The sequence below is a fragment of the Poromitra crassiceps genome (genome assembly GCF_964638095.1).
Source record: "Poromitra crassiceps genome assembly, chromosome: 1".
Taxonomy (NCBI): Eukaryota; Metazoa; Chordata; class Actinopteri; order Beryciformes; family Melamphaidae; genus Poromitra; species Poromitra crassiceps.
In genome coordinates, this window is record NC_139623.1 from 120,999,777 (window position 1) to 121,026,720 (window position 26,944).

Below are 26,944 nucleotides of genomic sequence, written 5' to 3' on the forward strand. Positions count from 1 at the left end.
GTTGACTCATCTCTGCAGAGATGGCTCTCCCTCGCTCTCCTCTCTTTCCTCTCCTTCTGTCATCACTATGATTCTCTCTCTCCTTTCCTTCTGTCATCCTGTATCACTATGATTCTCTCTCTCCTTTCCTTCTGTCATCCTGTATCACTATGATTCTCTCTCTCCTTTCCTTCTGTCATCCTGTATCACTATGATTCTCTCTCCTTTCCTTCTGTCATCCTGTATCACTATGATTCTCTCTCTCCTTTCCTTCTGTCATCCTGTATCACTATGATTCTCTCTCTCCTTTCCTTCTGTCATCCTGTATCACTATGATTCTCTCTCCTTTCCTTCTGTCATCCTGTATCACTATGATTCTCTCTCTCCTTTCCTTCTGTCATCCTGTATCACTATGATTCTCTCTCTCCTTTCCTTCTGTCATCCTGTATCACTATGATTCTCTCCTTTCCTTCTGTCATCCTGTATCACTATGATTCTCTCTCTCCTTTCCTTCTGTCATCCTGTATCACTATGATTCTCTCTCTCCTTTCCTTCTGTCATCCTGTATCACTATGATTCTCTCCTTTCCTTCTGTCATCCTGTATCACTATGATTCTCTCTCTCCTTTCCTTCTGTCATCCTGTATCACTATGATTCTCTCCTTTCCTTCTGTCATCCTGTATCACTATGATTCTCTCCTTTCCTTCTGTCATCCTGTATCACTATGATTCTCTCTCTCCTTTCCTTCTGTCATCCTGTATCACTATGATTCTCTCTCCTTTCCTTCTGTCATCCTGTATCACTATGATTCTCAGCCTCTCCATGCATCCTTCACCCTCTCTCCTTCCCTCCATCACCTCTGTCTTTGTTTTCACTTCTTCCATCCCCCTCTAACTTCGCTCCATCCTTGCCTCATTATCTCCTCAGTTCCACCTACCAACAAATCCAGACTGTCCACCATGGCTCTAAAAGCTCTTGGAGGGAAGGTTCAGGATTTTGTGGAAGCCATTTCCATGACCCAGGTGACCTCAGCACAATCCAAAACCTCTTGTGAGAAAATTACATCAATAGAGCTCCACTTTTGAATGGCTTCGGTCAGTAAATGTATCGTCTGTAAAAAATCCAAAGCTTTACAATGCCTACAGTACATTCACCCAAACTTATGGTGGCAAGCTACCACTCAGGGTGCTCCAACAAGCCAACCAGCTACGAGATGAATTGTGACCATAACATATTTGATTCAGAGCAAAAACAAAATATTTATTTATTTTTATGTTTGTCTGTTTTTCCATTTTCTGAATGTTTTGCTCCCAATCAAATGTTTTATGGTGACGATTCATCCCGTAGCTGGTTGGCTTGAAACACTTTATATAAGGACAATGGAGAAATTAATGAAGCATGTGTTCATGCAGGACACAGAAGTCATAGGCCCCGCCCCAACTGTAATCAGCTGACAGCCAGCTGATTGGATCACTTCAATTCATTCACCAATCACATCCATTCTCACAACAAGGCTGTCCATTTAAATATGGCCGCCTTCTACACTGGTCTTTGCTACTCTAATGCTGCCACACATCGCTGCTGCTGCAAAGCTTGGCCTCCACCTCTCTAGTTCAAAGTCAAAGGTTGAACATGTATTCTTTGCCTTGCTTTGGGCTCACTCTTGCTTATTCATGGGGGATTCTGCATTGCGCCCCATGATTACCTTAGCATGCTGCTTGGCTAATCCAGGGAGCATCTTCTGTAAAGAGCAGAGCCACCATCAGCACCAAACATAACTGTATTTCCATTTGTTGCAATAAATGGTTAAATCTATGATGAGTGTTCCTGACTGAAATGGGTAATTCACGTCCTGGAACCAGAACCGTTCAAAAGGAGGTGGTCACTGTTGCGCATATTCTTAACCAATAGTAATGCAAACTATTTCCCCAAAACTCACATGGAAGGCATTCCATTCAAAGCTCCACTTTGCAGATTTTTCACAGTTTTACAGCGCCTTAGAGCACTTTATGGCTCCAATTCCCATAAATCAAATTCCCTGTCTGTGACGTTGATGACCTACAGACAGACGGACATTGCGAGAACAGGCAGCATGGGCAGAACCGGGAGGGGGGGGGGTGCACATGCATCACAGACACCTAATCACATTACTTCTATTGAAAATAAGGCAATATTGTTCCATCAAAATAATACATATTGTAATTTAAAGTCCATAAACTGTAGTAATACCACGATAACCTTAGGAGTTAAAGACATATTTCGAGATGTAGTATTATTACAATAAACTACATTCTGTCAAAGGTTTCTTGGCAGTAGAACTGGCTGTTTTAAACTAGTGAACTTTCCCTACAATGTTGCCTCAATAAACTCTGTCTTTATGAACAGTGTGGCCGATTGATCGACTCCGCTTCACCGCCGTATGAATGCAACTCATCCCCATCAACTTTACTGTGGTGGCACTGCAGGCTCTTTATTTGAGTTAAAGGAGTCTCCCACAAATAACACCCCCCCCCCCCCCCCCCCACACACACACACACACACACACACACACACACACACACACACACACAGTGCTGTACACACACTGGCAATGCAGCATCAACTGTTCCGTAATGCTGGCGAAGTATGAGCTGTAAAACAAAGATGTACAGTGGACATTAGAGGCAGAGGCAGAGAGAGAGAGAGAGAGAGAGAGAGAGAGAGAATGGAAAGATAAGATAAGTTAAGTTAAGAAAGAAGAAATGGGAGATGATTTCTGAGAAAGAGAGCGAGCAGCAGAGTAGAAGGGGAAATGAGAGAAGAACCATGAGAGAGAGAGAGAAGTCCTGCAGCTGCTCATCATTTGTAATGCGTATTTCATTGTTCCCTGTTTTGTGAATCTCAAACACTGCCTCACCCAGCGGCACCGTTATGAGTCATGCCACACATTTGGCTGAAAAACGTGCGTTTCTTTGACAGAACAGTAAATGGAGGAGTGTGATCAAATGTTATTTTCTCCCTCTTCCTCAGTCTGTGGACGGGGAGCACATGTGTGTATGTGTGCTCTATATATCATTGATTCTCAATGGGGTCAGAGGGTTCCCAGCAAACAAATGGGAATAATTTATTTGCACTATAATTCCACCCATAAGTTACTTAAGGACAGAATGTATGACTATTTTGGTCATGGGTTTCATACACTTTCTGTAATAAAACCTCTAAAAGCAAAAAATCTTTTCAGATGGCGGACCATGGGAGAAAATCTGATCTAAAAATCAAAATCAAAATCTTGTCTAATTTGTGTCAGTCCTTGACGTGAAAACCTTTGAGAACCACTGCTGTACTATACTGTGTATACTTCTTGTATGGCATCTGTTGGCTTGTTAGCACTCTCGCCTCACAGCAAGGTCATGGTTTCGATTCCCACCTGGGACACTGTTCGCACTGGGGTATTTCTCCCCATGCCTTTGGTGCCTGGTACCCAGGTGGGTTATCTTGTGACAAAGGGCCTTTCTGTGTGTGGTTTCAGGGTATCCTCACACACACACACACACACACACACACACACACACAGGGTATCCGCGGGGTCTTGAAAAGTATTAAAAGTTGATAAATCAATTTAGGGAAAATGAAGGCCCTTAAAAAGTATTAAAAAGTCTTAACTCATTGAGTGCCAGCCACTTTTGGAAAACGGATGCTCCCAGTGCCAGCCCTTTCAGAGCGTTTTCAGTGATTTCTCGAGGCCCACAGAATATTGTGTGATATTACTATGTAAACACCGAACACGCCCAAAGAACGATGAGACTCTATTGTATCATCAGCAAAAAAAAGTTTATTGATATCATTTTCCGTTCTTTAGTTATCAGCCGGAGAAGATAGGTTGTTTTCAGCAAAAACAGACGTTTCAAACTAGAAGCTGAGATAATCAGCCTTTTGTGAAATGAAGCATTTCAAGCACATCACTGACTCTGAAGCTAATATTTTCTGATGTACTGACACCTCAAAAATAATTTCCTTCAATAAAACAGCGAAAACAAAGGAATTTTGTTTGGCAAAATAATATTTTTTAGCCGCAACCAGCAGCGCTGGTGCGTGCGCAGACCCTACACCTTCTTGCTGGTCTTGATTTACTGCTGGTGGGCATCAGATATTCTAGCTTGTGTTTGTAAATCTGTCCATCGAGCCTCCTGCTGTCTGGGTCGGTGTTGTATGGTGCCCTGCGTGCCCCACCGCCCTCAACTGCACACTCCTCCGTGAGAGTGTCTCTGGTGGCTCTCTGCTGCGTTTGCTCCGCACTGAAAAGTGCGCTACGCCCAGCTTTTTCACAGCCGTTTTTGTCGCCGGCTCCCAGCTGAGAATAATGTAACTTTTCAGAAAGACGCTGGTGTCGGCAACTAATCATGTGGAGGGGCTATCACAGCGGAGACGGAGGGGCTCAATTGTGGCAGCAGATTGGCTGCTGTTCACAGGCACAGCTAACGTTATGCTTCATGCATATCGATCCATACCGATGCGGTTTCCGTTTCCCCATGACTTCTTCTCTGTTTTTTCCTCACCTTTCTCTAATCTGGAGAGCACTGTCGCCACCTAATGGGTCCGTAAAATAGCTTTTACACATTCGACATCCCCCATATTTTTACAGGAGATGCATCAGGCTTTGATCCACGTCCCACCGTCAAAAAACGCAATTGACGACTTTAGTCGTCATTGGCACTCTATGTTACTATTTGAATTGACGACGATAGTCGTCATTGGCACTCAATGAGTTAATTGCCATTTGAGTGGTATTAAACTTTGTAGCTATTGTGCTGATGGTGTAAAATGAAAATGAGCATAGGATATCATCTCTTATCAATCGCAGACCCCTGAATTTAATTGATATCATATTGTGGCAGACTTTGTGATATCAGCAAATATCGTATCGTTGTCCAAAGAATCTATAAAATATTGTATCGTGATGAAAGGTGTGATTTACAGCCCTATCGCTGATGTGACGAAAGTGGCGTTGAGGTCTTGGAAAAAGTGTTAAAAAAGGGCTTAAAAGCTATTGAATTTAACTTCAGGATTCCTGCATATACCCTGAGTTTGCAAGTTCTCCCCGTGCTCCCTTGGGATTTCCTCCATATACTGTATAACCCTCCGGTAAAAACATGTAGAAGATCGTCGTCTGACCAGCGGCGGTTGGAAGAAGTTGGTCCCTGGGTGCTTCACTGCAGCTGCCCACTGCTCCTGGCCTGAACCATGGAGGACAAGCCAGGAGGGGTCAAAGCACCTCTGCATGGATGTTTGTCTAATAAAGACGGGCTTTGTCCGTTCCATATTGTATAGTATTGTAATGTAATGTATTGTATGGTAATGTATTGTATTGTATTGTATTGTATTGTATTGTAATTAGGGGTGCACCGATTGCAATTTTGTTGGCTGGTTGGCCAGTTCCGATTTCCGATTTTTGAATAGTTTGACTTGCCGATACCGATTTTTGCCGATTCCGATTTTCTTTCAAAGAACAATAATTGACAGCTTACACAAACATTTTTGTAACTTTGTTTGAAAATTAAGATTCATATAACAATTCTTATCATTTGCATGAAGTAGGACCATCTCACTCAAACACATCTCAAAATAAAAGTGTTCCAGGTTACTGGACAGAGCTTTTTTTGTGCAAATACAATGAATAAAAAATTAAATAAAATCCAATAGCCTATATCCCACAGCTATCATGCATTTACTTTTCCAAAAGAAAACAGGTGCAACAGAACATCAAAATGTGATCCATGGACAAGGAGTTTATAGCCTGGCTCCAGACCAGTCTGCTTGAGTAGAGGGGAAATGAGTTCATGAGTTAAAGTAACGATCTTCAGTCTAAATATCAGGCAGTTTACACACAGTCCGAAATTTCGTATGCATTTTTTTTTTTTATCTGCCATCCGACAAAAGATAGTCACGCACAGAAAACCTTGCGCATTTGAGTCCGATGCATTTTTATTATTATGTCCGTCGTTCCATTTGCAATACGAAACAAATAGTCTCTCCTATATGTAACATGACTGACAGGCTGAGGCAGCAGCAGTGATGTGGAATGGAGAAGGCAGGTCGGGGAATCATACTGGACACAATGCTCACGTTCACCTCGCCAAGCCGGCTGCGGCTGTGCACGGTGGCGAAGCACCACTTCCCGGGGAGAGAGAGCAGAGAGAGAGGGGCCAGTGAGGTGAAGCGAGCCGCTCAGACTGGACTCCAGCTGAGCGGGACTCGGCCGCACCTCTTGTCTCCACGGCTTATTTTCGACTTGCATGTGTGACAAACTGCGAGCTTTGTTTTCTTCACTGACGGTGAAAAAATTCCACAACGAGGAAGGTATATGCTGGCGTGTGTGGTGTGGTGGCTGCCTGTCTCGGTACTTTGGTTGTGCAAAAGGGGGGCAGCCAACCGGCACACAGAATCGGCTATGTAGACTGACCGGCGCAGGTCACCGGTCACGGCCGATCAGCTGAAAATCGGCCATTTCCGGTCACGTGCCGATCGATCGGTGCATCTCTAATTGTAATGTATTGTATTGTATTGTAATGTATGTATTGTATTGTATTGTATTCTAATGTATTGTATTGTATTGTATTAATGTGAATACGATTTTGCTACTGCTATTCAAGGATTCAAGGGATGTATTCATCACATGCATAATTGTGAAATAATGTACATTATAAAACGGCTCTCTCAAATCAAGCAATCTGATTGGCTCACAGCAATGGTATAATGAGCATATACCACAGTCAATATACCACAGTTAGAGCCACTCGCTGCGTGAAGCAAATTGTATGGTTTGGTTTGGTTTATTTCGGATCGAGAATGCATAAAAACCATTACAAATTTACAATACAGTAGTAAAAAAAGTACACAATATGTAAATCGAAAGTAAAATGATCCAAGGATAGCCCAGTAAAGCAGCTTAAAGTTACAAACTAGAAGCCTGCTTATTTCCACTGGGGTCCTTCACTGGGGTCCTTAACCAGCTCAGTGGCCTTGTGGTCTGAGTGTCCGCCCTGAGACTGGGAGGTCGTGAGTTCGATCCCCGGCCGAGTCATACCAAAGACTGTAAAAATGGGACCCATTGCCTCCCTGCTTGGCACTCAGCATCAAAGGGTTGGAATTGGGGGGTTAAATCACCATGTGATTCCCGAGCGCGGCGCACGCTGCCGCTCACCGCTCCCCCAGGGGATGGGTCAAATGCGGAGAACAAATTTCACACATTGTGTGACAATCAGTGGGACTTTACTTTACCTTTAAATATCAAAACCTTAATATTACACAATTGTACTTTATAAAAGAAAAACAGAAAAAGGAAGTCTATCGATGACACATAAAATATATGATATATACAAATGAAATCTCAGCGAAGGTGTTGCAATTACTCTCTAGTCAACATCTCATTTTTTAGATGAGTCTTGAGAGCACGTTTAAAGACATTCACAGTGTTTATGCCTTGCAGCACTGAAGCAGGTAAATTATTCCAAAAGTTGATAGCAGTGTTACAAAATGACGTTTGGGTTTGGCTTCCTGCAATAGGTTTCTGAATTGAATCATCATCATCATCAACTCTTTATTGACAGACACATAGGTCCAATAAGAAGACACACAAGCAAGAAAAAAACAAAACACTACATTTAAAACACAAAAAATAAAACAATCAGAACACTACAGTAAGGCACTATACCAGTGTTTCCAAATGTACGATTGGTATTTCACACTACTGAAACTGGGTTGAGTCAGCAGCATGATAATCAAATTATGAGATACATTCAAACGACAAATAAACTTAAACGTCAGATTTCTCAGAAGAGCATGAAAAGTGCACACTCCTACTTCACATATTAATATTGGGCAGATCTGGTATTATAGGAATGAATTTCACTTGTTCTTACAACACCCTCCTTGAGATAACCAGGGCTAAGGCCGTTCAAAATGCGATATATGTGACACAATTTAAGTTGCTTCACCCTTAAATCAATCGGTAACCAACCAAGTTTACTAAACTCAGTAGTGCGAATATGAAACCTATTGTGAAGATTAAGCACACATCTTATGGTTTTGTTCTGTGCAGTTTGGAGTTTCTGTTTGAGATTTGCCTTTAGGCCAGAGTACCATACACTGCAACCATAGTCATAATGGCTTAAGATTAGACTGGAGGCAAGTAATTTCAGAGAACTAGCATTAAGAAACTTCTTGTTCCTATGTAAAAATTTTACTCTAGAGTTGACTTAACCAATAACAGATTTGCCTGTATTTTCAAAGCTGAGGGTACTGTCAAGTTCAAGTCCCAAATAACTGACAGATGTTTTGTTGATTATTACTTGGTTATTGCACATAACTTTCATATCTGGATGCAGCCGGAGTTTGTGCTTTGAGCCAAAGAGGATAGCATTGGTTTTACCTAAATGCAAGGACAGTCTGTTATGAATAAGCCAGTTATAAATATTTTCAAGTTCATTAGTCAATTGAGCCTGAATAGTTATAACACTCTTACCGGAGACAACCAGAGCTGAATCGTCAGCATAAAGAAGCAATTTACAATTAACAGAAGAGGCCATGTCGTTTATATAGCAAACGACATGCTATAGCACCACTTAGCACCATGACATTAGCCCCTCTAGCTCAGGGCCAGAGGGGCTTTATAAAGCCAAACATCTAATTTTTGCTCTTCTCATTTTTTAAACACTGATTTAAGACATTTAAATAATAATAATAATAATTTCATATTACCATACTTGGTAACGTTTTATAAAAGCAATAGATCACTTCAGATCGTGATAATGTTCATTATACCACACCTAAGGGTGTTTTTGCCCTCTGCCATAGCACGACCTTTAGGTGTGATATAATGAGCATATACTGTACCGCAGCCTGTCGTGATCTATTGCTTAAATATACAACAGCAGTATAATGGGGATGCAACAACACAGTCAACTGTGCAAATAATAAGAAGCGAAAGAAACCAGGTCAATGTTATAATAAGAATAATAATAACAATAATACATGTCGTTTAATCTTAAAATTGTCTTATCTGATCTGATCTTATCATACTGTACATGTTTGTTCTTCAGGCTGCTGAGTACAACGTGTTTGAGGGCATGGAGCTCCGCGGCGGCCCCCTGGTAGTGATCTGCCAGGGGAAGATGGTTCTGGAAGACGGGAACCTGCACGCCACCTCCGGCGTGGGCCGCTTCATCCCCTGCTCTCCCTTCCCTGACTTCGCCTACAAGCGGATTAAGGCCAGGAAGCAGGTAAGCCATGCCAGTACAGTACCTGCCTGTCTCCACTTTATCAGAATCAGAATTATTTTATTTGCCAAGGTATCACATTTTTACACAAAGGTTTTCACATACTAGGAATTTTGTCTTGGTTTGGTTGGTGCTCATATAGTCTCACGTAGTCAGACCCACCGTCATCTTATTGAGTTGTTTTTCACATGTGAATTATTTCACCCCTGTGCTGTGGATGAAGCGTATCTTGTTGTCTTTGGCAGTAGCAGAAACGTTGCTGACCATAATATGAAGTATTGAATTGGGGGACAGAAGGAAATTGGACTGTTGCTCTGTCTCACTGGTCATTTTCCCATCTGTCGGTCAGCCTGCCTGTTGGGTTGTTTTTGCTTGGGAGGTACAATAGCAACGCTGTCCACTGAATTGTACCAGTCACGGTAAAAAAAAAAAAAAAAAAACAAAAAAAAACAGGGAATGTATTAACTCATTGAGTGCCAGCCACTTTTGGAGAACGGACGCTCCCAGTGCCAGAGTTTTCAGAGCGTTTTCAGTGATTTCTCGAGGCCCACAGAATATTGTGTGATATTACTATGTAAACACCAAACACGCAAAAAGAACAAGGAGACTCTATTGTATCATCTGCAAAAAAAAGTTTATTGATACCATTTTCCGTTCTTTAGTTATGAGCCGGAGAAGATAGGTTGTTTTCAGCGTTTTCAGGCATTTCAAATTATAAGCTGAGATATTCAGCCTTTTGTGAAATGCAGCATTTCAAGCACATTCACTGACTCTAGATAATATTTTCTGATGTAGTGATGTGGTGTAGTTGTGTCCTGCCCTGCGTGCCCCACCCCCCCTCCCCCCCCTCAGCTGAAAACTCCTCCCCACACTAGTAACACACAGCCTCGCACCAAGCGTCTATTTTCGGAATGCTTTTGGTGCGCCGCCTCCCAGGCAGCGCAACATGGAGAAGCCACACGCGGACTGCAGTGAAAGGTTTGGCTTTTCAGTGTCGCGCTGCTGCTTTTCTAGCGGCTAATCATGTGGAGAAACTATGCTGACAGACAGACAGAGGCAGAAGGACTCAGTTGTGTGCGCGGATTGACTGTGTTCGCACGCACCGTCAGTTGCAGCCAGAACAATCTACATGGCTCTGGACTGCAGCATGAGCGGGTTCTCTTTGATCAAGGCTATTTCAGGCTGTGTATTCCTGACATTTCTGTAATCTGGAGAGCACTGTCGCCACCTAAGGGTTCTGTAAAATAGGTTATAGACCTCCAATAGCTACTATAGTTGTACAGGAGCTGCGGAAGGCTTTGATCGACGTCCCACCGTCAAAAAACGCATTGGACGTCGAAGGACGTCCGTGGCACTCTACGTCACTATTTAATTGGACGTCGAAGGACGTCCATGGCACTCAATGAGTTAAGCAGATAAGGATAACCAGATACTGCAAGTAAATGTCTTTCTTTTTACCAGCACCATGGGGGAGCTCATTTATTTTGTAGGAGGATTGGAAAAAAAGGAGATAGAAAGACAGACAAGAGCAGACAAGAGAGAGAGAGATAATTTTTGGAAGAGAATGGACAGATGAAGTGGGAGGGGAGGGCAATAGGCCATAGAGAGAGGAAAGATGATGGAGATTTAATGTTTTATGTAAATGTTGCATCATGATTTTGTGTGAAAGATTTAATTCGCTGCCTACATAGAACAAAAAATCACCCCTTTAAATGAATGTAAAAATAAAGTGTTTTTGGTAGGATCATATTTATTTTCTTTATTTATATTAAAGTTATTTCAAAACTTTCCACCAATAAGACTTTTTTTTCTCTCTCATTTTGAACATATTGAGAACCCAAAATCCATTGAGTTTGTTTCTGTTGCAATTGATGTGAGTAAAATAGGTATTAATGCCTGGACTAGTAAAGTGGGACGCACACGGGGGAGGTGAGTCTGACATCAGACTCTACGGGTTCAGCCACAGGCCGTTTGGCTGGACTATACACTGTAATGTTAAAAGGTCTATGCGCTGTGAGGGCGGTCACGCCTTTGTGGTTTTAGACAGGATACTGAGTCTGTGACTTGGCATCACTTACTGTAAGTAAGTACAGTAAAGAGACTGACATAAGGTTCGTCTCAGTGTGGGAGGAGTTACTGTAACATTTAAATGGGTCCCAAATGCCATTTACGGTCGTCTCGCAAGACTAATTTGATTCTGAACGCTGTTGGGGAATGTTACTGTTAAAACAGAGATGGGGCAGAGCAGCAGGGTGGCCCAAAGGTTAGACACACTTACATAAATGTCATAAATGTCACAAATGGCATAGGCTTAATATCTGCATTAGCCAGGATGTCAAGTAAATATTTTAACTCATTGGCTGCCAGTGACGTCTAAAGACGTCAATTCAAATAGTAACGTAGGCTGCCATTGACCTCTAAAGACGTCAATTGCGTTTTTTGACGGTGGGACGTGGATCAAAGCCTGATGCATCTCCTGTAAAAATATGGGGGATTTTGAAGGTGTATAAGCTATTTTACGGACCCATTAGGTGGCGACAGTGCTCTCCGGATTAGAGAAAGATGAGTAAAAAGAGTAGAAGAAGCCATGGGGAAACGGAAACCGATGCATGCTGGAGCTAACGTTAGCTGTGCCTGTGAACAGCAGCCAATCTGCTCCCACAATTGAGCCTTTCTGTCTCTGTTGCGATAGTTTCTCCATATGATTATTTGCCAGAAAAGGAGCACCCGACACCAGCGTCTTTCTGAAAAGTTAAATTATTCTCAGCTGGGAGCGCTGGGAGCTGGCGCACAAAAACGGCGGAGCGCTCTGAAAATAGACTTTGAAACGTGCAGCAGAAAGTTCAGAGCAAACGTGCAGCAGAGAGCCACCAGAGACACTCCCACAGAGGAGGAGTTTTCAGTTGAGGGGGGTGGGGCACGCAGGGCACCATACAACACCAACCCAGACAACAGGCTCGATGGACAGATTGGCAAACACAAGCTGGAATACCTGATGCCCACCAGCAGTAAATCAAGACCAGCAAGAAGGTGTAGGGTCTGCGCACGCAGGGGCCAGCGCTGCTGGTTGCAGCTAAAAAATATTATTTTGCCATCACAATTCCTTTGTTTTTGCTGTTTTATTGAAGGAACTTACTGTTCAGATATTTGAGGTGTCACTACATCAGAAAATATTAGCTTCAGAGTCAGTGATGTGCTTGAAATGCTTCATTTCACAAAAGGCTAATTATCTCCAGTTCTAGTTTGAAACATCTGTTTCTGGTGAAACCAACCTATCTAATACTGCTGATAACTAAAGAATGGAAAATGATACAAATAAACTTTTTTTTTTCTGATGATACAAGAGTCTCATCGTTTTTGGGCGTGTTCGGTGTTTACATAGTAATATCACACAATATTCTGTGGGTCTTGAGAAATCACTGAAAACGCTCTGAAAGGGCTGGCACTGGGAGCATCCGTTTTCCAGAAATGGCTGGCAGCCAATGAGTTAAATGTGAATGTAGGTAAAGCCAGCTCCTCGCATTACACAGCTTCCTTCATTAAAATAACTGTATTAAGCTTGGAACATGCTCCAACATCAGCCTTGACTTGGAGCCTAGCCGACGGCAGCTAGACATACAGTACATAATCGAACATCAGCTTGACGAGGGTGTCGCAGGGGAATCGCCAGCAAAATGTGTAAATTCTGTGATTTCACTTACTAGATAATAAACAAACAGACTAATAAACAAATAATAAAACTAGACGTTAGCACAAGGAGTAGTGCATATACTTGCCAATAGCTTTCACTCTCTCCTGTTATCTCCCCATCTACATTATATTATACTTGCGCTGTTTGCGTCAGCTGCGTCGAGTCACATTTTCGGGGAACTGCACGCCAGCTGTGCTGGAGTGGGTGTAAGATCTGACCGCCAATCTGCTCGGCTCGGGGTCCGCGACTACAGATGAACTCTCACAACATTTATTTGCAAAAACTAAGGCTCATGTTTATGAGAAACGGGCCTGTACACTTGAATCATGATCATTGAATGTTTGTATGATTCATATTTCAATGTATTAACACATTGAATGCCAGCCATGTTTTCATTCCTGTAGGTAAGTTGTGCCAGGGGTGTTTTTGACGATTCTGGCTCATTTTAGAACAGCCGAGGATTCTTTTCTGTTAAGAATTCATGAACATCAATCATCTAAAAATAACTAATAGAATGTGTGCTTTCTCTGTCTAAAAGAGTTAGTTTGCAGAGTTAGTAGTTATGTAGATATTAGCCGTTGAGTACAGCATGGTTTCAGCGTCTGGAAATTTATTCAGAGATAAATGGCTTTTTGTGAAACAGTCACTTTAACCATTCATTTTTGGCATCAGTAAGACCGTCAGACATTCTAAACAATAGTTTTGAACAGTAATTTCCTCCATAACAACAGGAAACACCCCTCTCATTCAAACTCCTCCCTCCGTGTGTCTTCTCCTCCTTCCTCCTGGCTTCAGCGGGCGTGTCAGAAGCGCGTTGTGCTGCCTGCCTGTCTGTCTGCGTGCCTGCCTGCCTGCTTGCCTGTCGGGCAAGACGAGTCTGAAATGGATTACTAATCGCCATTTCCTTGAATGGCTTGCTTCCGCGGTGTGTGTGTGTGTGTGTGTGTGTGTGTGTGTGTGTGTGTGTGTGTGTGTGTGTGTGTGTGTGTGTGTGTTCGCGCTTGCTGCGCGGCTCTGGGGGGAAGGGATCTCTGTCCGTTCTGTGTGTGTGTGTCCGGGAGGCGGCTGCTTTTGTGGCTTTTGGGTCCCGTGGCTGTGACTTCTCTCGGTCTCTGTCGCCACTTAGTGGTCGGTAAAATAGATTACACACATGCTCTTGCTCCAAATAGTTATCTCGAAGATGTAAAAGCGGTTGATTGATGTCCCACTGTCAAAAAAAAAAAATCTTTATGTAAGACGAGTTAGTCCGTCCTTGGCACTTAAGCGCTGGATTATGTAAGACGAATTAGTCCGTCTCTGGCACTTAATGTGTTAACATTCCCAAATGTCTGATAACATCAGTAGCTTAGCTTGTTAGCTAATGTAAAGCTGTCCAACATTTTCCACATGTTGATCCCACGTGCCCGATGTACAGCCAATCACAATGCATGCACGAGCCGATCTTGTAGGCGAGCAGATCTTACACCCACACTGGCAGGTAATTCGGTATGTTTTCCGCATTAGCTTCAAACTTCCATCAAAAGCAACTCAATACATGAAGTGTTGACTCCCTGAAGTTGCATGTTAGTGTGGTTCATCATTATGTAAACGAAGCCTAAATATAAAAATCCATTCCAACAGATTGAACTGAAAATAGTCAGACATGAGAGCCACATAATTTGTGCAATGAAAGCATGAAACTGAAGAGAGTCTTATAACAGAAAGTAGTAAGTAGGGATGCACGGTATGGGTATCGGCCGATCAAGGCTTTAATATGAAATATCGGCATCGACCTGAAACAAACATTTCTGCCGAAATGACAGGTCGGTAAAATTATGCTTTGATTATGCCTAAAAAAAGCTTGATGCTTGACTAAATACTCACACTTTTGTTTGAAAGAAAATGTTAGATAAATAAAAATATGGCCTGTTTTACATAACCTATAAGTTGAAGTAGTTTTCTTATTTTGTGAAGTGAATGTGTACATTTTGAAAAGCATTGTATTTATGTCTGCATCTGCCAGTGGGCCATCATGGTAAGAGTAGGCGTAAGAATGCCTTAATTCCACTACAGGAGAGTTTAGGTTAAAACAAATCTGCATACAGTATATTGGTATATTGGCATCAGCAGTCGGCCCAAAGAGTTGGAAAATGTCGGCATATCGGATATCGGCCACAAAAAAATCAAATATCGCGGCATCAAATCAAACCTTGATGAATCACACAATTTACACAATTTGATATAAAAAATGCGCTTACAATCCCTGATTACCATAAGTGCCTCTTGAAAATAGCTTTTATATTGCAGTATGACTTTTTAATTAAGATTGGGAGGTGTAGGTGTCGGAGGGCACATTGTCACATGCTTTTTGGTTCTGCCCTTCACTGTCCGGATTCTGGGCTAAGATATTTGACTGGTACTCAAAGGCTTATAAAAGAACCCTTCAGCCCGAAGCAGAACTTGCCATCTTCGGCTGCTCGGAACTCTCTCTGGACTTCCCCACAACTGTGCAACAATCTCTGACACAAGGGACAGTTGTTGCCAAAAAACTAATCTTAAAAGAATGGAAGTCTTCTACTTCGCCTTCTTTCCAGTTGGGGTTGACGGACATGACCTCAGTTGTGCGGATGGAGAGACTTAGGTTCACAAGGACCAATTCACTGGACAGATTCTCTGCCATTTGGGACCCGTTTCTGTCCTACCTGGATGAGGTCACGGGGGATGAATGACTCGCCTGACTGGACTCGTATTGTCCCATCTTGTATGAGACCCCAAGCGCAGTTTTTAATATAAGCACCTTATGCAAATGGTAACCATGTTGTAATATTGAATGTTGTACGTATGTCTTTGTTTAGTTTTTCTTAAATTTTTCTTTTCCTGTGTCTGAGCATGTTTGTTTTTGTTTTGTACATGTTCTGAAAAAGCTAAAATAAAATATATAAAAACAAAGATTGGGAGGTGTATTTTCATCATCATTCAAACACTGAATAAACTATCCGATTGCGATAAAAGTATTAGGAGATCATTTAAAACCACAGCTCTATCTTTAGCTAATCTACAAACTATTTCTGTAGTGAAAATCAATTGACCCCATTTTCCCATTTGATTCATATCGTCTTCAACTGAAAGCAGATCTCTCTGTTTTCCCAAAGCCTTCTTTCATTATGGGCCCAGAGATTTCATTGTACAGCAGTTGTCCAATGCACAGCTGGCTGAAGGAGGAGAGAATGGGCTTGTTTGTGAGTGCGGCCATAGTAACAGTGTGCTGTTTATCTTGGTAGCAGCCTCTGTTATGCTTCCTTCATTCACATTGTCTTTTTGAACTCTGAAGTCAGCTTCCAAGATTCCATTGAGTCACATCACTGACAGGCAGTGTGTGTGTGTGTGTGTGTGTGTGTGTGTGTGTGTGTGTGTGTGTGTGTGTGTGTGTGTGTGTGTGCGTGCGTGCGTGCGTGCGTGCGTGCGTGCGTGCGTGCGTGCGTGCGTGCGTGCGTGCGTGCGTGCGTGCGTGTGTGTGTGTGTGTGTGTGTGTGTGTGTGTGTGTGCGCGCGTGCCGGCGTGCGAACGGATGCAAAAGTGTGTGTGTGTATGATGCAAAGATGACAAGCCGTCCAGTGATTTTATCTTGTTTCCAGACACATCGATCTTATTTCATGATATTTTTAGTCCGATTAGCTCACTGCACTGACAGATCATCTTGCTGCTTTCAATAAATTTCACCCGATATTGTACATGCCAAAATGCCTTTCAACAAATCAAACCATGAAGAAAAGCTTGAAGTTACAGTATCCCAAATGTTGTTGTTAAAAGCGGTCAAATTATCTGCCAGTGCAGTGAGATGATTTCACTAAAAACATCCTAAAAATAAGCTTGATATAAGATAACATAGTTAATAACATAGTTTGTCAGTTTTTGCCTGTCCTGCTCTCGTCTGCAGAGGTGTGTGTGTGTGTGTGTGTGTGTGTGTGTGTGTGTGTGTGTGTGTGTGTGTGTGTGTGTGTGTGTGTGTGTGTGTGTGTGTGTGTGTGTGTGTGTGTGTGTGTGTGTGTGTGTGTGTGTGTGTGTGTAAATCTGGAACTGGTTCCCTACAGGAAAATGCTGCCTGAAAATATTCATCTTCCATTCAGACACAAACAGGCATATGAAAGTAGTGTAATGAGAATCAGGTGTGGGCTTGGAGATGGCTTGGTTTGTGATACTAAACACTATAATGTGTCTCTCTGTTTCTGTCCTGCAGCTGGCCGTCCTGAGGGCAGTACCCAGGGGCATGTACGACGGCCCGGTGTCCGAATTCTCCCCCATGTCCCGGGGCGGTACCCCCTCAGCTTCGGCACGCACCTCCCCCACCAAGCAGCCCGTCAGAAACCTGCACCAGTCTGGCTTTAGCCTAGCAGGTAACCCTGCAGCACGTGGTGAGCGCAACCGCTTTCATATAGTCTCTCCCTCCTCCACCCTGTCCTTCTTTCATACAGTCCCTCCCTCCTCCTCTCTGTCCTTCATACAGTCCCTCCCTCCTCCTCTCTGTCCTTCCTACAGTCCCTCCCTCATCCTCTCTGTCCTTCATCCAGTCCCTCCCTCCTCCTCTCTGTCCTTCATAGAGTCCCTCCCTCATCCTCTCTGTCCTTCATACAGTCCCTCCCTCCTCCACCCTGTCCTTCATACAGTCCCTCCCTCCTCCACCCTGTCCTTCATACAGTCCCTCCCTCCTCCTCTCTGTCCTTCATAGAGTCCCTCCCTCCTCCACCCTGTCCTTCATACAGTCCCTCCCTCCTCCTCTCTGTCCTTCATACAGTCCCTCCCTCCTCCTCTCTGTCCTTCATACAGTCCCTCCCTCCTTCACCCTGTCCTTCATACAGTCCCTCCCTCCTCCTCTCTGTCCTTCATAGAGTCCCTCCCTCATCCTCTCTGTCCTTCATACAGTCCCTCCCTCCTCCACCCTGTCCTTCATACAGTCCCTCCCTCCTCCACCCTGTCCTTCATACAGTCCCTCCCTCCTCCTCTCTGTCCTTCATAGAGTCCCTCCCTCCTCCTCTCTGTCCTTCATACAGTCCCTCCCTCCTCCTCTCTGTCCTTCATACAGTCCCTCCCTCCTCCACCCTGTCCTTCATACAGTCCCTCCCTCCTCCTCTCTGTCCTTCATAGAGTCCCTCCCTCCTCCACCCTGTCCTTCATACAGTCCCTCCCTCCTCCTCTCTGTCCTTCATACAGTCCCTCCCTCCTCCTCTCTGTCCTTCATACAGTCCCTCCCTCCTCCACCCTGTCTTTCATACAGTCCCTCCCTCCTCCACCCTGTCCTTCATACAGTCCCTCCCTCATCCACCCTGTCCTTCATACAGTCCCTCCCTCCTCCACCCTGTCCTTCATACAGTCTCTCCCTCCTCCACCCTGTCCTTCATACAGTCCCTCCCTCCTCCACCCTGTCCTTCATACAGTCTATCCCTCCTCCACCCTGTCCTTCTTTCATACAGTCCCTCCCTCCTCCTCTCTGTCCTTCATCCAGTCCCTCCCTCCTCTTCTCTGTCAGACTGTCCTTCATCCATCTGTCTGTTTAGGGTAAGAATATGCATCTGCACCGCTCTGTCTTAGAAAGCACCAGGAGCAACACAGAACTCAGCAAACTAGGGATACACGATATTGGATTTTATCTTAATTTTGATTCGATTTTTTGGCCGATATGCCAATATTTTCCAACTCTTTTGCCCGATTCCCGATATGCACGTTTTTATTTCTATTTCAGAGAACATCAAGTATCTCCTGTTGTGGAATTAACAGTATTGTATGCAAAATTGGAAAAAAAAAGAAAAGAAAAAAACATTATTATGCCTACTCTTATCGTGATGGCCCTCTGGCAAATACAGACATAAATACAATGCTTTTCAAAATGTACACATTCACTGGGCAAATTAAGAACACTACTTAAACTTAGCTTATGTTAAACATGCCAAATATATATATTTCTATACAACATTTTATTTCAAACAAAACTATAAGATTCATCCTACTTAAACAGGCTTACTGTAGATGATGCTCTTCCCAGGGTAGGGTTGCCGACATTTCATTTTAAAGCCTTTATTGGCCGATACTGATGACGTGACCGATATCATGGTTCATCCCTACAGCAAACTACTTCAAGCTGCACTAGGCAGAGGAGAGCATCCCATCCCTCCCTGATTAATATGCCATAGTTTCTCCTTATTTGTCCAAATGTAATTCTCGGGTCACGTATAGACACTGGTGGGAGATTTCCTCTGCCCACAGGAAGATATTAATCAAAACTTGAGCCTGAAATATAAAACTCTCCGGAAAAAGCTGGAACATTAGATCATTTTCCTGTCTTGCCCCTTTGGTATAAAGCATCAAAGGTTGGTGAACATGAGTATACTCTTTGAAGTTTACTGATACCACATTACATGATTTCTGTGTTAATGACTTACTTACTTATGCCTGACACCCTTACCAGGGTATAGGCCGTCGACAAGGGACCTCCAGAGTTCTCGGTCACTGGCGTTCTTTTCTATCTGCGACCAGGTGCATCCCAGTCTCTTGGTGTCTGCCTGGAGATCCCGCCGCCAGGTGTTTTTAGGCCGACCTCGGTTTCTCTTCCCTTGACGGTTCCATGTTAGAGCCTGTCTGGTGGTGTTTGACACAGGTTTGCACAGTGTGTGCCTGATCCATCTCCATCTTCTTCGTCCAATTTCGTCTGCTGCTGGGAGTTGTTTGGTCTTCATCCATAGGTCCTTATTGCTGATCTTGTCTGGCCAGTGTATCTTCAGGATTCTTCTGAGACATTTGTTGATGAAGGTTTGCACTGTATTTGTTGTAGTCTTTGTTATTCTCCATGTCTCTGCCCCATAGAGCAGGACTGATTTCACATTGGAGTTGAATATTCTTATTTTTGTTAGTTGCTGTATCTCTCTAGAGTGCCAGATGTTTTTGAGCAGTAGGAATGCTGTCCTTGCCTTGCCTATCCTAGCTTTCATGTCTGCTTCCGTACCGCCTTGGTTGCTGATGATACTCCCCAGGTAGGTGAAGGACTCTACTTCCTCTAACGTGCAGTCACCTAGGTTGATTGGCTCTGCACTGGTGTTATTTAACTTCATGTATTTTGTTTTCCCCTTGTGGATGTTGAGTCCTACTTGTGAGGAAGTCTCTGCCAGTGCTTTGGTTTTTTCTTGCATTTGGTGGTGCCTATGTGAGAGTAGTGCCAGGTCGTCTGCAAAGTCTAAGTCGTCTAGCTGTGTCCATAAAGTCCACTGGATTCCGTTCTTTTTTTGTTCTGTGGTTTTTCCCATTATCCAGTCAATGGCAAGTAAAAACAGGAATGGTGATAGTAAACAACCCTGTCTGACCCCAGTCTTGATCTCGAACTGGTTTGTGAGCTGTCCATCATGTATCACTCTACATGTTGTTCCAGAATAGCTGTTTCTTATTATGTTCACTAGCTTAGTGGGCACGCCGTATCGGCCTGGCCTGCTTGGTATCTAATGCCCGGCCTGAATTATGATCCGAGTCCGCCCCTGAACAAGATGCTGTCGAAAAAGAGAAAGGTTGACACGGAATGCAGGCAGTTTCAAGAGAAATGGAAAGAGCAGTATTTCTTTTGTGAAGTAAATGGGTAAATGAGTCGAATTGATTTTAGTTAAAAAAAAAATCCGGCCCCCATGAGGTCTCAGTTGAACAAATCCGGCCCTCTACCTAATATGAGTCTGACACCCCTGCTGTAGTACTCTCTTTAGGGCCACTAACATGTTGGCCTACACACAGTCATCATCATCCCATTCCTTATGTGCACAGTATGGCATGCATTTCCCACGGTATGTGCAATCATATGATCATGGTACTTTCTAAGGATGTTGCCTTTATATAAGCTTTTTCATAACGTTTATGGATGTCGTAAACCTGATCTATTTGGATCATTTGAGTTTTAATGGGCCACAACATCGACAAGTTGCAGCTAAATGTAGAGTGAGCTCAAGTTGGCTGTTTTCCTGTGTTTGTTATGCCTCCGCCGGCGATAGCCAGGCCGGAGGCATTATGGTTCCGGGTTGTCCGTCTGTCCGTACGTACGTCCGTCCGTACGTACGAGGTTTGTTAACGCGATATCTGAGGAACGCCTTGACGGAATTTCATCAAATTTGCCTTAAACATCCACTTAGACTCAAGGATGATCTGATTAGATTTTGGTGGTCAAAGGTCAAAGGTCAAGGTCACTGTGACCTCTCGAACGCCATTTTCAAGCTTGTTAACATGATATCTCAGGAATACCTTGGCAGAATTTCATCACATTTGCCTCAAACATCGACTTGGACTCAAGGATGAACTGATTAGATTTTGGTGGTCAAAGGTCAAGGTCACTGTGACCTCTCGAACGCCATTTTCAAGCTTGTTAACACGATATCTGAGGAATGCCTTGACGGAATTTCATCAAATTTGTCTCAAACATCGACTTGGACTCAAGCATGAACTGATTAGATTTTGGTGGTCAAACGTCAAGGTCACTGTGACCTCTCAAACGCCATTTTCAAGCTTGTTAACGCAATATCTCAAGAACGGCTTGATAGAATTTCTTCTGATTTGGCTCAAACATAGACTTGGACGCAAGGATGAACTGATTCCATTTTGGTTATCAAAGGTCAAGGTCACTGTGACCTCTCGAATGCCATTTTCAAGCTTGTTAACGCGATATCTCAGGAATGTCTTGATGGAATTTCTTCGAATTTGCCTCAAACGTCCACTTGGACTCAAGGACATTTTGGTGGTCAAAGTTCAAGGTCACTGTGACCTCACACACCCAATTTTCAAGCTCTGTAACGCAACATCTCACGAGCGCCTTGACGGAATTTCTTCCAATTTGCCTCAAATGGCGATTTGGACTGTAGAATGAACTAATGGCGGAGGCATAAGTCCGCGTTGCGGTCGTTCTAGTTTTTACATGTTTTGACGTGGAGCCAGATAAAGACCTATAATTAATAGCTTCCAGATGGCACTTTTGACCCAAACTCCTCTATGATGTGAACTACATTGTAACTCTAGATGAGTCAACATTAACACTAACACCCCAAAGCCTTTGAACCTACAGTATGCATTTGACTGTTTCTCTGCTATGCAGGCTGACTTGATGATGACTTCTATGTTCCTGCGATTTTCTTTGTGACGATTATTTCATATTTCATTTCCACAGCATAAACCACCATGAGAACACAGATATCGATTCAAATATGCTTTCTTTTTTGTGATAGGTTTTTCATTGGGTGTATTTACAATACTACACCTAAGAATGTTTTGTGAGTGAGAGGAAGATAGGTGATGGGGATGGATATTGGATGGCAACATACAGTATACGCATATTTATTCACCCATATGCTTTCTGATCATTAACACAGAAAATATATTACTTAATAAACTAATCTTCCCAGTTCCACCTCAGTCAGAAGAGTAGAGTCACTCTCCGTCTTCCAAAGCAAATCCCCTCTCACATACCTTCCACCTCTACTCTGCTTTAATGTGGATTGCGAGACAGCTGAATTTGCGCGAGGAGCTCACTATCACGCGACAAATCCATCTTGCCAAGCTTCAATCTATTGGTTTGAATCCGAACCACCAGTGGTGCCGACCACTCAGCATCTGAAGAAGGAGGAGGCAGTCCTAAGTGGTTGAAGTTAGCTTGTGATAGACCAGAACGGCAATATGCCCCCGTTTTAGGGGGAAAACACAAGCCACTCGCCGTTGACTTCAATATAAAATAGCGGTGCCAAAAAATTTGATGGGGGAAAAAAAGAATTAATTTTGTTTATAAATGCCCAAAGACACCATGACATGACAATATATTACTCAGCCGGCCATAGAATGCGCAAGATACATAGAAAATTTCATCCATAGTCAATCATGTGATTCATGTCCCTTCTGTGACCACCAGGTTACATGCATCGATATCCACATTGACTGTCAGCCCTACTCTATAAAAAAAAAAAAACATTGCAGATCCGGGGGTTTTGATTTGTTAGTGAAACCAACAACACAACAACTCTTCGGCATATTAATATCAATTGTTTGAAGTATTTTCGCCTTCTTGTACAGTCTTTTCCTATGGCGGCTTTCCCCCTAAAAGGGGCCGTGGCCTATGAGCCTATACTACAAAATGACATGTTACCGTTCTGATGTATGAACGGCGATAGATGGTTCATCCAATCCTGCCAAGTATTTTTTTAAAGTGCCTGCCCCATTTTAACCCGTTTCCAAGATCGAGTTCCCAGAAGGTTCTGTGAAACAAACCAGCTGGCAGCGTCAGGTTACTCTAATCTGATCTCATCTAAACAAATCAGGTCGTACTTTCTCTTCTCAGCTTTCTCTTTCCTTTTCTGAGCTCCATGACCATTTTAGGGTCTCTGCCAAATACTGTAGTATTAAGGATACTATTGATTGATTGAGAGCAATATTGTTGTGGCCCAGAGCTTTGCACTGCTAACTATGGTTTGTTTGTAATGTTGCTGATCTACAGTAATACATTTACTTAAATTGACTTTACTTGTAAGTCACACTGGACAAGAGTGTTGGCAAAAGGCCTAAGATGTACAATGTAAATATTTCAGTCCAGACATCTGCTATATTGAGTCATGGTTTATTGAACAAAGCCTATCTAATGTGAGAGATCATAACAGTGTGAATTCACATCAGACATCTGCTCCATTATGCAGAGCTGCTGAGTGACCGCCTGATTGTGCCCTTGTGTAAGGTCAGTGTTGGATTAGATCTACAGAACTAGTGTGAGAAATTGTCTTGCTCCGACAGCCAAACAATGAAACTCTGTGCGCAGTACAAATGCAAGTGGCTTAAAAAAAAAAGTGTGTGTTTCCACGGTCTTCTATTCAAACAGAGCAGCCATAGTTACATGAGTCAGCCTGTCCCCACGAGTCCCCTGTCAGCCTGTCCCCAGCCTGTCCCCATGAGTCAGCCTGTCCCCACGGAGCCACAGTCTAAATGTGTCCATGTAATAATAATAATAATAATAATAAATCAAATTTATATAGCGCCTTTCTAGAAACCCAAGGTCGCTTTACAAGTCAGGAAGGGGGGGTAGGGAAAAGGGGCAGTAGGGAGGGGGGGAGGACCTGTAGGTAGAGGGAAAAATCTAACTAATGGGGAAAAGCCTGGCTGAAAAGATGCGTCTTGAGAGCTGTTTTGAAAACAGCTCATGTGGGACCTTTTGTCAATTAGAGCCACTGCTTTCTACTATCTTGTAGTTTTCTAAGCAAAATGTTGTAGTCGGGTTGGATTCAGAAATCAGGGGAAGGGATACAGAAGCCAAAAGTTGAAGAACCACTGATCTAGACAGAGCGTGACTTTATTCACTACAGCAGTATGTGCAATATGTGACTGAATCCATCCTTTAAAGGTACATTCAGCGATCTTTTTGTGTTAAAATAAGTGTTAAATGGAAACGGAAGGTCAGATCGCATGCTGATGAATAAGTATATGTATTTTTTCACCCCGAATCCAATGCCGCCATCCTTGAGTCTCTATAGCTGTTTTCACACATACAGACAGGGAAATTACCTGTAAATCAATTCCTATTTCCCGGAATTTCCCTTCACACCTGAGGGATCACATGTGGAAAAACGGCAGCGAAAATACCTCTATTTGAGGGGGGTCGGGGGGGGAGGGTGACGTGTGCACTTGGATGGGGAATCGTCCTTATTGTGGGGGTCGGCAAAACTCCGATGGTGAAATAAGTTTGCTTGTCACACTATAAATCACACTCGTTTGACTTAAGAGGGCATGTATGTTGTATCCTTCACATTCACTAACCAGTCTTTGAACTGAAATCTTTGAAGAAGAGAAATAGCCTCGCTGGTTTGATGTTTATCCATTCACCTGCGTCTCGTTGAAGCACTTTTTACAGACTGGCTTCGTTTGATGTGTCCAGGGGCTTGCCTTCGCTGTCAGCAACGTAAGCAAAATACTTTCACATTTCGCTTCGTGCATCGGCTTTCTCTACAAGCGGCTTGGGCGGCTTCAGACTCTCAGAACAAGCCGCTGCCATTTTCGCTGTGTCTGTCCTGTGTGTCGGGCTGCTGCGGAGGACTGAAGGACTGGCCAGAGTGCGAGCAGAGAGGGGAGGGGGGGAAATCGGCACGCCCACACATGAAGCAGACATACTGCTCTTTTCTTATGACAAGCTCCAAATTGGTGAAATGTCCGCGATGACGGGGTCGCGCTTATACCGGAAAACAACTTTCACACATGAAGGCATTACACCGGTTTCTGGTCATTTCCCGGTATAAAGCACATGTGTGAAAACGGCTTATGAGTTATGGTTGCGGAGATACGTCCGCCCTGCCTGCAGGACTACAGGAGAGAGAGGGCAACGGGAGGTTGGGAGTTTCAAGTCACTGACCAAACACGCTATTTCAGTGATTGATGTCAGAATATAGAGCCATTTAAAGGCCCAATCCGTCAATACTCACTATTACTGACGCCGGTGGCCGTTAGTGTAACTGCAGGCAGCGTGTGAACGAGCTGACGTGCGGGCACCATACTCGCATGCGCACAAGCATTTGCCTGGCAACAGCAGAGCTGTTCGTTGCTTTGTAACGTTAACTCATAAAAGTCACTTGAAAACGGCAACCTGGACAATTTATCGGTCAGATCAGCCTCGAGATGCCCAGGAAGGATTCTGGATGAATTAGGGGACGTTATTGTGGCATGTTTGGTCGTGTTTTGGCTTGCGTTGGCTGCGGGCAAGTCGATACTCATGTTAGCACAAGCCAGGAAATAGCCTGCTCCCCCTGTATGTACGGTACCGTGTAATGCCTGGAGTTGACCAAACTGAACAATCAAACAATGTTTCATAAGCATAACAGTAACGTTAGGCATATTTACGACTGTTAAATTCATTATCCACACAAGATGGTAACGTTATTAGTGGGGCTGGTGGTAATTTCTATAAATGTAAATTAATATTAGTTAGCCGCGATTAGCATCAAGCTAACGTTACTAGTATGTGCAGTCCCACTGCAGCCAACTGCAGTCAGAGCCTGCTGGCTGCGGGAAGTCGATACTCATGTTAGCACAAGCCAGGAAATAGCCTACTCCCCCTGTATGTACGGTACCGTCCAAACTGAACAGTCAAACAATGTACCGTAAGCATAACAGACAGTAGGCTAACGTTAGGCATATTTCCGACTGTTAGATTCATTATCAACACAAGACAGTAACGTTATTAGTGGGGCTGGTGGTAATTTCTATAAATATAGCTAAATCTATTAGTTAGCCGCGTATAGCATCAAGCTAACGTTCAGGCAGACTCACCACCGCAGCTAAATGCAGTCAAACAATAATGTTCCATGACCATAAGCATAACGGTAGTAACGTTAGCGTTGCATTACTTCACACAAGACGGTAATGTTAGCAGAGTTTCTGACCAGGTGGTCAGATACTTGTACTACGGAGTGACAGTAAAAATCTTGAATCTTGAAAATCCATTAGCAAGCAGCTAACGTTATCTGGTCAAAACCACATTACAGTAGCTACAAGCAGCAAGTTTCCTTCATGAACCGAAAACACAGTCCTGACTCTAGTTTCCCCCCGATGTCGGTCACATTGCTGCTGTCTGGCCAGACGGGCTTCATTAGATAAATATTTATTTATTTAGTCTGGACTTTTTCTGGAGTCTGTGTTGTTGTTTCCTTTAGCTAGCAGCTAGCGACGAACGTAACGTTAAAAGCTACTTCAGCCATTTCCTGTTAGCGTCTAGGACAAGAGACAAGCTCGTGAACGCGCAAGACGTCACATCCTCTAGCTGTGGCGGGAGATGCTATCCACTTCGAAACTGCGGTTTTTCCATGTATGTTCTGAACGGCTGGTCTGAGAGAAACGCCCCTGGTCGCCATTTTTAAGTTACGTCAAGGCGCATTCACTCATTGCCAATAATAAACACTTTGTGCACATTTATTTCTCGCCAGAACCGACGGAATGGGCCTTTAACACTTCGCTCATCAATCTGAGTAACACATGTTACAGAACACGTGCACAATCGCACATC

The 26,944-nt window shown here is 43.5% G+C and overlaps 1 protein-coding gene across 5 annotated transcripts in view; it reads left to right on the plus strand.

The window, feature by feature from the left end:
- The window catches only part of dpysl3 (dihydropyrimidinase like 3), a gene marked incomplete at its 5' end in the record, with an annotated part of 181,146 nt that overhangs the window by 149,014 nt on the left and 5,188 nt on the right, over nt 1-26,944 (plus strand). For 4 of the 5 annotated variants that reach the window (XM_083638675.1, XM_083638676.1, XM_083638677.1 and 1 more), the window contains 2 exons: nt 9,057-9,236; nt 17,141-17,315. In XM_083638675.1, coding sequence (XP_083494801.1) covers nt 9,057-9,236; nt 17,141-17,315 — 355 coding nt within the window. The remainder of the gene's footprint in view (nt 1-9,056; nt 9,237-17,140; nt 17,316-26,944) is intronic. The other variant, XM_083638679.1, reaches the window with a different exon arrangement.